We start from the raw sequence: 13290 nt of genomic DNA on the forward strand, positions 1-13290 counted from the left end.
TTAATGACGCAGAACAGGCTTCCAGTGTCAGCTGGAGAGGGACTCTTCATCAGGGACTGTAGCAACAGGACAAGGGGTGATGACTTCAAACTGAAACAGGGGAAGTTCAGGTTAGACATAAGGAAGAAGTTCTTCACTGTGAGGGTGCTGAGGCGCTGGCACAGGGTGCCCAGAGAAGTGGTAAATACTCCACCCCTGGCAGTGTTCAAGGCCAGGTTGGACAGAGCCTTGGGTGACATGGTCTAGTGTGAAGCATCCCTGCTCATGGCGGGGGGTTGGAACTGGATGATCTTAAGGTCCTTTCCAACCCAAACCATTCTGTGATTCTATGACCATTTGTTTTGGTGGTCAGACTCACCAAAAGGATTTGAATGAGCTGAAAACCAGTCCGGAGCAGTAGGCCAGGCTCTGACACTGCTGCCAATTGAGTGCACTTAAATACCAAGTGCAATGGAAAATCTAAAAGGTTCTCAGTTTTGGTGGCGGTGGGTGCCTCTGGCAATCCCTAGAAATTCACATGCTTGTAGTGGTCAAGGAAAGAACATGTCACCTTAAAAGCAGAGCCCTCAGGGCAGGTCATTCATCTCAGGGGACAAATCAGTGCTAATTGAAGTCTGTGAGTCTTTGCATTCTCCATCCTGAAAATACATCTCTAAAGTGACAGGTATGCACATTTTCTTTGCAGTTACCTCCTGTTCTCTTCCCTGTACACAGCAATGGGCTTCTGTACACCAGCTAATAAGAAGAATGTGTCTTTTGTGGAAGCTTATTAAAAAACTAATAAGTTAAACTGTGGTAGATGCTTTTCGGAGCAGACCTTCCTTGGGTTTGCTGGGACATGACAGTGTGGGGTTTAGCTGCCCTTCTCTATCTGTAAGTAACATTGTTCAGGCTTGCATCAATCTTGGTTTTAATTAGAATCCTCTTTGAAATTGAAAATATTAAAGCAGATCCATAGCTGGAGTGGGAACGGCAGAGCCAGAGGGTTTTCAGATACTGCCTTTAAAAAAAGGGGGGGGAGAAAAAAGCCATTTCTAATCCTTAAAATATTTGCCTTGCTTTATTTTCATATCTTGAAGACAAACAGGTGCTGTGTGCCCTTTATGACTCTCAAATATACAATCTCCAAGCCAGCAATCTCTAAAGCCTTCCCTTGTTTGTACAATTAGGGTGGGATTTTCAGAATCACTCGCTGTTGGTCTGTCTGTGCTCTCATTGAAGTCAAATTGCCATTGACTTCAGTGAGAATAGTGTGAGCTCAGTACATGAGTGCTTTTGAAAATCCTTCCCTTTGCCTTTATTTTAGCCACATCTGTGTACAATTGAATAAAAAGACTTTTGTAATATACTTTAATTATTCGTTGTTGCTCTCATATAAAAATGATTGCGAGGAAAGCAGAAGAAAACCTATAATAATAATCTGACTTTGATCTTATTTACCAGAAATTATATGTTATGTTTTTCTTCTCCTTTTATGTAATTATATATTACTTTATCACAATGTAAGATAAATCACTGAAAACATGAGGAGTAGGAATAATTTGGTAATGGGGAGGGGAAGAGCGCTCACAAAGGAAGGAACTTAGCTCTCTGTGGTCTGATGGGCTTCCACTGCTGCTTATGGCAGCTTTCCTTGGAATGCGTGGGAACGATAGGAGCCTTCTAAAGCTAATGCTGAAACCTGATGAATTTAGAGGCCGTGTTTCCAGCTGCAAGGAATGGCTTTCTGGGTGTCACCTTCCCAGGAAACCCCAGGTTACTGTCCGGGTGTCTGGACTCCGCTCTCCACCACATTCTCCACCTGGTTTTGGTCCACCCGTTCCTCCCTGATTCATGTGCCTTTTTGGTTTCCAGTGTGTGTTTCAGTGATGTTTCTGGTTAATAGCTTGCTCTTTGGCGGAACTAAAGAGGATCAGAGCTTACTGTAGCTCAGGCTAAGTCGGAGAACACTCAGAACATCTAATTCCACAAGACTGCCGTGTAGAGCCCAGTTTTACCCTTGGCTGTAGACATTCAGGGAATTGCTCAAGTGGGGAGTCCAGTTGTACTGGTTGTTATTTGCATTGTGCTAATAATGTTTCCTTGGGTCTGCAGCAGGAGATTTTAGCTGAGGAGAGGCTCTGGCCACCACCTACACCAATCCCTGTAGCTCATCTCCATCTCTTCAGTACAGTGTGAGGCATGGAGGGAGGATGGTGGAGACCAGCAGCGCTGCAGGGCAGGAGGTGACTGCTCCTTGCCAACAACCTCATCTTCTCATCTGCTTATTAGTACTATAGATTCACCTGAACTGCCCTTCAGAGAGAAATACATACATCCAGAGGGCAGTTCTGCTGCCAGAGATCACATGGAAGCCTGCTCAGATGCAGGAGTGGTTTTGCATTGGGAAGATGGGTGAGTTTCCTTGAATGAAATTGTCTTTTAATAGCAGGGTTCTGCTCCATCTTCAGACTCACTGGATTATCGGTTCTGATGTAAATATGTGTTTAGCATTAGAGTAAAATGTTATGTCAATACATGGAAGAGCGGGTGCCTCTTTCAGCCACTGCTGTTTCCATGTGTCACAGATTAGAGCTGGCCCTGGCCAGGGGCCAGGCTGGTGCTCGAGACGCTCTAAATCCATAGTGGTATATGAGAGACGTTTACTAGCCTAAGTGTGGGTGATCTGTTTGATAAACTGAATGACATATTGTTCCTCTTAATGCTCTCTATTTGTGTTTGTGTTTGAACAGGAGTAAAGGTATTGAACTGTCATAATTCAGTAGTTAGAATCCCTCCCGCAGGAATGACCACGGGTGGCAAACGCAGCACGTGCTCAGGGCTTTCCATCCGCTCCACTGCCTTCATTCACTGCAAATAGTCAGGCCACTGTCTTTGAAAATGTAATAGGTGGTGTTGGTGTTTAACTGATGATACAGAAAGAACAAGAGGGTGTCCTGGAAAGGCACGGGATGCCCTTTCAGTCTTTCCGTATCATGTTAATCCTCAAAGTGCCAGCATATTGTAATGCCATCTGCAAGGTGATGCTGTGGGAATCTTAGCTTAGTCCAAATAAAAATCATTACTCTATGTGTCCCCCAGGAGCTCTGAATGATGAGCTACCCTCTGCATTCACTACTGTTTCAGGAGGTAGCTTGAGGGAATTCAACATTCCTTAGCGTTTCACTTAAAACCAAAGTGCAAACCAATAGGAAGAAGCTGAAGGAACAAAAAAGAAGTGAGTGTAAACAGCTACAAGTGGTAATGTGGCAGCTAATCTGAGAATTGTTAGATGTTTAAGATATAATTACTGTATATTAACTAGATGAGATCTACACAAAGAAGCTGAGGAGCTTGCCAGAGAAATAAACCACAAAGTACTCGCTGGCCTGATTTATTTTTTTCCATCATCGTGTTTTAAATGTTCATGCATACTGATTAAGATTTAGGTTGGGGTCTTGGAAGCTGTTGCCAAGTTTTGTCACTCAGGGAATTTTCAGTTTAACCCTCGGTCTGCCCTTTGGATGGCTAGCTTCCCAAATACCGAGGGCAGATAATCTTGTGCCTTGTCCAGCTGAACTGATGCATCCAGATTTCCTGAGGAAAAAGCCTCTTGAGTGCTTCTAAAATATTTATTTATCCAGGATTCATCTTCCTGAATTTACTGTTTGCTGAAACAAGCAGTACTGTGTTGGCCGAGCATGAGATAATATGTTGGAGTTCACTCTTTCCCTCCTATGGAATGATATTTGAGATGCGCATTTTTTCCATTTTTCCTAGAATATCAGGGGAAAATAATTTCAAGTGGAGAGAGAATTTTGCTGAACATCTGGGAGCAAAATGGGAAAAGTTTGATAAACGGCATCTTGCTGACATGCAATAGCAACTAGCTCAGAGAAAGAATCCAGGGCATTGCAAATGAAAGGGGTTTTCTTAACTGTAGTTCAATTGGATATGTAGCTTCGTGCGTGCAGTTGACAGTAACAGATTATCCAGATTGTCAGCTTTTAAAGAGTGAAACATTCAGACTGGAGTCATGCAGTAATCTCAATTTCGGGAGCAGCCGTGTCTGTATGCAACAGAGACAGACGTTATTTCATTACTTAACTCAGCAGAAAAGTGTTTCTTGTGCAAAATGTATGTTCTGTTAGGGGGTTAACTACTGTATTCAATATATGGCAATATTTCATACATTGGTTATGGTATTGCTGGGTTATAATGGTAACTGCAGAAGTTGAAAATCTTTCAGCATCCAACTGTTCATTTTAGTTACGTTTGAGATACATTGAGTTTCAAACTTGCTATTTTGATTTTATCCATTGCACAGGGAATAACTTTATCCGTAAGCTTAAATACTTAAATAAGGAGCCAGAATCTCCTCACGTGCACAAGTTTAAACTGGAAGGAAGGTCAAAGCTGTCAGACTTTGCAAATATGAATAAAAACTGTGTCTTAAAAAAAGCAAAACTGAGCAGAGCCCAAAATACTTCAAGGAGAAAAGGCTTCAGCTCTACAGAATTTTTCCCTTGTATTGCTCTATCAGCCTGATGTCAAATGAGATTCTTTTCTTCATTTAACATAATTGTCTCTGAAATGTAACAGTGAAACAAACCATTAGCAAAACGCTGAGCTGTCAGAAGCAATCGCTGGTGTCAGATCCAAATGGGGGGCTTTCCCTTCTCCGAAGGTACTCGTGGTGCTTTCCTATAGAGGTTCTTTGTGAAACATCCAACGTTTCAAGGGCAGTGTTGTAGCCATGAAGATCTGACCAGTCCCTCTGAAGTGGGAGCTTCATGCTCTGTGCTTTGAGCTCGTAGCTGCCCCATGGACTCCTCTGTGCTTTTCTACTAAACCAGGATCTCCACTGACTTCAGTTGTAGCTGAGAGAGAATGTTGGTGCTGCAGATAACAAACAGGATTGTTGGCTGCCTATGTAAAGGTGAATAAACGGGTTGTCTGCTACTGTACCAGAATGCTCTGGCAAAGCATGAGCATTGTCTGGAATGATGCATAAACTAACCCTTTTTCTTCCTGCAAAGAAGGAAGTTTGCTTCAGGAATATCGATAATAAAGTTGGAAGGTGTGGAAAGTTGGTAGGACTTGGAAGTGGGTCAGTGCTCCATCCGATTGCTCCCAATGGAAGCGCACTGCAAGCAAAGCTGTGTAGCTCCAGCCAGCTCTGCCACACAGATGGAAAGAAATTACAGTGAACTGTAGTGAATTGTAGTAGATTCAAGAAATTGTAGTGAATTGGATGTGAACTAGTAAGTAAAAGCTGCCTTGATGGTATCAATTCTCAGGCTTTTATATCTCTTAAACTGTTGAGCGTTTAATCTGCAGCCTTTAATGCAAGGTACCAAATGCAAGATTCCTCCCCTGCAGAACTGTGGTAGGTTTGGGATCCATCATGGGCAAACTGAGGCCTTTAATACGCAGCACAGGCAGTAATTATCCATTAATGTGTGTTGGCCAGCCCCTGGAAAGGGACAAGGCAGACACCTTCCCAGGGAGTTTTACTCTTGGATGGCAGCAAGGCAGTACAGGTTTGGGGTCCCCCAGCCTGGGTCCCCCTTGCTGGCTCAGCTGCTGCTTCCCTGACCTTCTGCACTCTCTCCCCTTGTTGCTTCCCAGGTTTGGACAGCTTCACAAGCATGACAAAACATGAAGATGATGCCTGCTGCCACATTTCTTGGCTTTAGAGCTTATTGTTGGCAAGTTTTGTTTAAGCAGGATAACTTCAGCATGTGGGCTTGAGCACGGGCACTCACTCTCACTCATATGCATGCAGGACTTTCTTACAACCTTATTCCGGAGGATGGTTAAATCCATCAGGAAGATGATTGAACCTGAGATTAAAAACATCACCAGGAGTGGAGAATACTGTGGGCTGTTTTAGGCAGGATGATCCATGGGTATCCAATCCCTGCCACGCTTGCGATACATAGGAGCAACAGCAGAGGTTCCCAAATTGTTATCTAGTCATTTCTTCAAATAATAGATGGGAAAGGTGGTTCCTGTAATTTCTGTGTGCCTGTAAGTGAAGCATCTTTCCCCTGCTGTGCACCCATAGGGCTCTGATGGGTCCCTGCTGTTCCCGACATCCCTGTCCGCTGGCATTCCCTCGGGAATGCAGCCCCAGTAAGCAGCAAGACCAGTAACGTGGCACTGTCAGAATGAAGATGTTTGTTAATTTTGTGTTGTGTAAAAGGTTGCATCAGCTTCCTGGAATAACACAGATTTTATCTTGTAGTCATTTATCACCTACTCACCTTAAATCTGTCTGCAGTGTGACTGCGCTGAGCTGTCAGGCTGATTGTCTGAAATGATGATTTCTTCTGGTACTTTTCCTACGTATCCACCATAATTGGGATCCTACCCCAAAACCTCAGACATAACGTCAGTAGAAAATAGCCCTTCTATAAATACATCCCACTCTGTCTATAAGTAAATACATGCTTATTATTCTTACTATTCTTTTGCACACATAGACCTGAACGGCTTTACACTTTGCTGTATGGCAAAGTGCATTTCCAGGAACATCCCTTATAAAAGGGATCATACAAAAGCCTGCAGGAATTCCTAGCATGAAGCTAGTGCTGCCTGTATTTTCCCACAGGCGGTGTTTAAAGTCAAATTGGGTTGTGACATTAAATAACACCATATGGTGTGTTCATTCCCTGCTGCTAGAACGAGACGCTCGGTGCAGTTTCAGTAGCATTTTACAAGAGTTGATTGATTTTGGGCTGGGTTATAGGTTCTCAGAAGTTAGATGGCCTTGAAAAACACATTAGTGTTTGTCTTTTAAATACCAGAAGCACGATATTTGCAAGGGCTTTGTTTGTATTAAAATAGAACTGGGGGCAGGACTGTATGGATGTGTATATGTAATGGTGTACATATAAAAGCTGTGTCAAATCTGTTGAGACCAGAACACTGACTCAAACTCTACTTCAAATGATTCACTTTTGGGGTCTTGCACAATCTGTGTGTGTGTCCTCCAGGTGATTTTCTTTCTAAGGGGATGCCAAAAGCATTAATGCAAAAACTATCAAAGCTCCCTTAAAGGCGTTTGCCATTTTCGTTGTATTTCTGAATCTTCAAACCTAGAGATGAAAGCACCTGCGGACGCAGACAGCACATTCCACGCATGGCATGGTTTCCGGCATCCTTTCATTTTGATTCTTCCCCTTCTCTCTCTTTTTTAATTACAGTTCTTTGAGGTTCCGTTTGACTCAAATATGAACAGGACAAAAAACAGACCACTGGTGCGAGGACAGATCAGGTAAGGCTCTGCACACCTGCTCTGCCTAATGAGAAACGAGTCTTCACGTTGCTTTTATCTGTCTCCAAGATTCTCTCTCTCTTCAGATGACAAAAAATAGCAATTTCAGACAAAAGACTTAACACCTCCCTGCTTTTCCATAGTTCTACATGTTTATCACTTTCATGTGGGGAGTTTGGGTAATCGGCTGTGCTCTAAAATACTGAATTTGTCAAGACAGCAGAATTTCCACTCGTGTTGTGTATTTCTTCCCATGTGATGACTGAATGAACAGCGTGGGAGCACATGGTTATGTTCCACTGAACTTGTGCATTAGTTTGTCACGGGGCAAGTTCAGGTTGGATCTAAGGAAGAACTTCTTTACTGTGAGGGTGCTGAGGCGCTGGCGCAGGTTGCCCAGAGAAGTGGTGAATGCTCCATCCCTGGCAGTGTTCAAGGCCAGGTTGGACAGAGCCTTGGGTGACATGGTCTAATGTGAGGCATCCCTGTCCATGGGAGGGGGTTGGAACTAGATGATCTTAAGGTCCTTTCCAACCCGAACTATTCTATGATTCTATGAAATCTTCAGAATTTCCCCTCTAAGAACAAACACAAAAGCATAGATTGTTTTTAGTAAGTCACATATATCTGTTAGAACATGAACATCAGTTTGAATCTCCCAGCAGAGGTATCTGCAACTCATTTTTATAGTGGTTTTGTGAGGCACCATGTGGTCTTTGCCTTTTCTACATGGGGTGAAAGCTCTCAATGGTGGCACCTTATGAAAATAAAGTAAAAATTTGTCATCATTTAGTTTATTATCATCCATAAGTAAATCCCTCCCTCTCCACCTCCCAAAAAAAGCCCTTATTAGCACAGGGAATCCCTTGGATAAAGAAAAAACCTTTGATTCACTCTGTTTCCTGGATTATGTATCAGTTCAGTTTCTCAAAGGCTGTTTCCCAGCTAAAAAAGCAAAGTGAAAAAGAACATCACCAGAAACCTCTAGCTTATTTGCAAACTAAAACTGAAGGCCCAATTCATAAATGATTCAACAAACAATTTTAGTATTGCGTTTCCATGATTTGTGCCAAGGATTATTTATAACAAAATTATGTTTTCCCTTAGGCTTCTGCGAACAGTTGGTCCTATTTATTTCTGTGTTTTATCCATCACCTTTGGAGGGCTGAAAAAAATGTGATGGATGAAATTACAAGAAAATGGAGACAAAATAGTCAAGTGAACCTCGGGGTAAATTCACTCTCATTGTAAATAGAGTGCTTCAATAAACTTGGTCCCATTTGTTCTCGAGGATGGTGCTAATTACAGATGCCTGAGTTGAGTTAATTTTATTTAAAAACATATTTTAAGGACCACTGCAGTGAGGGCAGCTGTTGTACATACACTAAGTCAGCCCTAATCGTGCTGTACAGGGGAGCTGCACTGCTGCTCCGCTTGCATGTGGTCCTTTAGCTTCAGAAGAAGCAACACTCATTAGGAAGAAAGATGATGGGGGGATGTTCTGGTATTTGCTTTTATCATAGTCTACTAGCATGGCTTGCAGTGTTTCTGGAGTCAAAAACAGAGCTAGGAAACTTTCTGTCAACTTTGGATTCGGAGAAAGCAATTTGTTTTATAAGTTCCCAGTGTCCTTAAATGAACTTCACTGTCATCCAAATGCACCACAGATTGGCAAACCCATATTTAATGGATTTTCTTACTTCCCCCCCTCCCTTCATATTTGCTTTCACCACAAAATGGTAATGTTGGGGACTTTGTGTAATCACTCGTCAATCTATCTACCTGACTGTCAACAGCTAATTTAAAGTTCTTTAAAGTGTCACTTACCTTGAATAATGCCGCTCTCGTTCCCTGTAGACATGAACATGCAGACCTTGACTGGGGTTATTTCTTCTGCGGTGTGCCAGAGGAGAATAATCCAGTGCAAGTGATCTAACCTTGTTATATTTTGCCACATATTCCCTGGTGTTCCTTGAACTCTTTCCTTCCTGGCTGATTAAATAAAACCCTTAAATGGTTCTGCTAAAACTAGTCAAAACCAGACCAGACTGAGATGGATAAGCTGTGCGTAAGAGACTGGTGTCTTGGCTCTGGGAAGGAATTCAGAAAGCTTGGGGTATGGACAGAGTTCTTGCCCAAAATTTGTCTTGACATTTGAGTTCTGACATTTTCTTCTCTTTAGCTGCTTCATGTCATGAAATGTTTGCTGCTTTTTTAAATTCTGCTGTGTTACAACATCTGTGGTATCCAGTGCAAATGAGGCATCGTTCTATGATCCATCTTCATCTACTCTGTTTGTAAATACATTGTGATTTCCTATGGTTTTTCTTTCTTTCCTTCCTTTTTATTTATTCCACATAGACCTTGTTACAGAACTGGTCAGGTTGGGTTGCAGTTTGTGTATGGTCCACTCCTGAGCTTGAGATCCCTTTGAAAGAGTGAGAAGGTTGTTAACTCTCCATTGCGTTGGCTCACTGCAGCTGCTTGGAAAGGCTTTCAGTGGTGGTTTTGATGTGAATTTCTGCCCACTGAGAAACTGCACTGACACCAGTGACATTATTTATAGAGATTGTGGCATCATGAAGACACTTTGAGCTTGGGCCAGAATCAAATAGGTAACCCCCAGTGAGAGGTCCTTGGTGTTCCTGAGTCTCCAGTGCCTGGATGAGCTGGCATCTCTAGTTTAGATAAGGTAATTCATGGAGCTGTGTCATTAGGAAATGTTATGCTATGCTGGTGTAGAGAAATGATTCCTTTGTGTTTCACCTCGTGGCCTCCATTTGCAGTTTCAGCCCAAAGTTTATTTAAGTGTAAGATCAACTGGCAGTTCTGACTGTCCTTGCTTCCAACATCTCTCCCTTTCTGCCTGAAGCCTTCACTTTGCTTGAAATCTGTTTTTGTTTGAAAAACAACATGTCCTGTCCTTTATGGCAACACTTGGGTGTGCTCATTTCCCTGCATACACAATCACATGGTTCCCAGTTCCCCTCATCTTTTCTACAAGTTGCTGAGGACTTGCAGTTTCCTTTGGCATCAGTGGGGAACCTCAGTAGCTTTCAAAGAAATGCTCTGTGGCTGCAGTGTGGAGCATAAACAGGAGGTGTGGCTGGGGACAGTGTGTCTTTATCTTACTGGTGACACTCAAGAAGTGTTTAAGTTTGGCAGCTTTGGCCTGACCGTCGCTCCAGGCAGCACCCTGTGAGCCAGGAGCCAGTTCTGGAAGGATGGGATTTGGAAAAGCAATTGTCCTCCATCCTTTGTGAAGTCCTCTCCATATCACATCATCTTTATGGCTGAAATAGTTAGTTAGAGGCTCAGTGTGCCCCTGCTGTATATATTTTATACCATTTAGCCTGGACCAAACCATACAGAGAAGGACTCTGCAGAGCTGGGGCTGCTGTCCATAAGCACAAGAGTACATACACCTTATTTGCCCACCTCAAACCCACTGCTGGTGCCCCCGGGGAATCTTCTGACAGTGTTGCTAGATTTGTGACAAACAGCACCTGATAGTTCATTGACTGCTTTGCTTTACAATGTCCCATTTAATTTGTAAGGCTCGGAAAAAAATGGTCCCTTTGAGCAATGAGACGTAACCATCCTTATTCTCTATTCAGAGAGTAATCAGAGACATCCTGTTGCAAAAATAACAAGAGGAGACCCAAACACAGCATGCCACTAAACGCCATCCATCATTCCAGCCTGCCCACATGTCCTCCTCGCTCCTCTGACCCCCTCAAGTCTTGTTTGGAAATCCAAACAGCTTGAGATGTTCGTCATACTTGGGCTGCAGTGTTAAACTCCTTGAGCGTGTTTGCATTTTGCATTGTAACAACAGCTGATATTATTTTTCCTGCTATTAATGTTATTGACAAGGAAAAATTTCATGGGCTCACACAAAGATTGGGCTGAAACGGCAGCAGCTTTTCGTGGTTTCCTGTTGGGTATGATTTATTCCTGTTGCTTTTTAAGGTAATGGATTTAATTTGCCTGCAGATGAATTTAAATAAATCTCTAATATTATTAGCTGCAGTAGCTGAGTGAGCTTAGCCTCGAGGATGACAAGTGTCCTGCTCCATTATATTGTACCAAGTGACAGTTTTGATTGCCCCTCTACACAGAACTGCACACACTCCGGTTAAAAAGCGACTGGGTTTATGAACTTCTAGTACTGCTGGAGCTGCTGTGCTAAGCACCCATAAAAAACTTCATAGTTGTACAGGAATACTTTTTCATCTTAAAGAAAATAATCTCAAACAGCACATTCTAAATCACTAATTCGTGGCTGTGGAGATGCCTTTCACTTCTGCTCCCACAGCATTTTGTAGCTTGCAGCCGTTTTCTGTACCAAGTCTTTTGGGTTTGGTCTTAGCAGTGGCTGCAGGGTCTGCCAGGGAGTGGGGCTGGGGTTTCTCCCTTGCTTTACCCCCAGGTTTCATGTCCCCCAGCCTGTGAAGCACTATACAGGCAGCATCAGGATGGTCCTGCATCAGAACCTCAGGAGAGGTCCTGCAGACTGATCCCCTGCTCAGAGCAGAGTCAGCACTGAAGTCAGACCTGGTTGCTCCAGCCTTTATCCAGTCTGGTCTCAAAACCCTTCAATATAAGGATAATATGGTATGGACTTTAATTACATTCTCCTTACACAGAATATTTGTACTCTCAAGCTTGCTTTTCCTTGCCCATTGAGGAAGTTTAAATCTATTAACGTGGCAGAAGGTGGCACAACACAGATGATGCCTGGGATGCCTTTAGAGAAGTAAATCTTCATGTTGTTTGTGACTGTTTTTTCCTAGAATCCCATTAACCTCCTCATTTAGCAATGCACAAGGAGCTGTGTTCTGTATATGAGCTTCTTATGGCCAGGGTTGATGGTTATTGCAGCTAATGGAGACAGTAATGCTTTTCTCCTTGTTGACATTTCAGAGTGGAATGTTGGCTTTGATCAGTTTAAACTAGAAACCAAACTCTTCAAGAATGAGACCAAAAAGACCTCCTAAGCCAGTGATGTTTCTCCTATATTAGTGAATTGTAGTTATAATTGCAGCTATATAACATGGACAGTCATAAGCTGTTAGAAAATTGCAACATGTCAAACTTTCCCTATTTATTCAAAGCCACGCCATGACTCTAGAGTAATTCTATGTAAAGCTGAGTTTCCCACTCAGTTACCTGTAGTAGAGATTACTATTACAACTGTAACAAAACCAGAACATGCTGCAAAAATCTGTGTGCATCTCAAGGAAAAAAATCCTCCTGTAATCACTGTTGATAACTCGGTGTAATTAGCTTGATTCTTTGCTTGCTAACACTAATGTGAATCAGGAAGGTTCCTACTGGTGTTAGTGAAGCTACACTGATATCAGTGAGGGGAAATCCATGTCCTCGGCTTACGCTGAAGCCTGCATTAAGCGTTTAGCCAGCCCTGCTTTAAGCCAGGAGTTTAAAACCTCCCCAAGGGTTTCGGTACAACTTCGGTTCCCATTTAAAGATCAGCCTCTGCTTAGGCTGGCTGGGCTGCTCCCTTGGGTGGTCATTTCAGACAGGTTTCATTCGACTTAAGTTAAAACAAATAAAACAAAACGTCCATAAATCTACAGTTCTTCAAGAATAATCATTTTTAAGAGATCAGATGCTCGTTCCCTGCAGGGGAAACATTCCAATATTTTGTTTAGAAAATACCTCATTTTAAAGGGACTGCCCTGAGATCTTTCTGAATGATAAAAATGTTTCTTTTTTCAGTGGGAGGCTTTCCTCTTGTTTAAACAGGGCACAATTCAAAGCAGACACCACCACGGCAGCCTTTTTTATCCTGCTTGTATTCAGGCTTTATTATTTGAAAACAAGTAAATGCATTCCTTCCCCACCACCACCCTCCTGGCTTCCCTGGGTTTTTTCCACCCTGTGTTTTGCAGAAGCTGTCGTTGACTCTGTTTGGTAAACAAGAAATTAAAAAGGCAGCTTTATATTTCTGACATGTACAATTGCTTGTAAAAATGTACTTCTTCCCTTTGAACAGCGGGATATAT

The 13290-nt window shown here is 42.6% G+C and overlaps 1 protein-coding gene across 1 annotated transcript in view; it reads left to right on the top strand.

Annotated features, from left to right (window-relative positions):
• Positions 1-13290, top strand: part of LOC115616504 (protoheme IX farnesyltransferase, mitochondrial) — a 103597-nt gene that overhangs the window by 61363 nt on the left and 28944 nt on the right. The window contains exon 5 of the mRNA XM_030505810.1: positions 7191-7261. Within this exon, the coding sequence (XP_030361670.1) occupies positions 7191-7261 (71 nt within the window). The remainder of the gene's footprint in view (positions 1-7190; positions 7262-13290) is intronic.

This window comes from Strigops habroptila, chromosome 14 (genome assembly GCF_004027225.2).
Source record: "Strigops habroptila isolate Jane chromosome 14, bStrHab1.2.pri, whole genome shotgun sequence".
Classification (NCBI taxonomy): Eukaryota; Metazoa; Chordata; class Aves; order Psittaciformes; family Psittacidae; genus Strigops; species Strigops habroptila.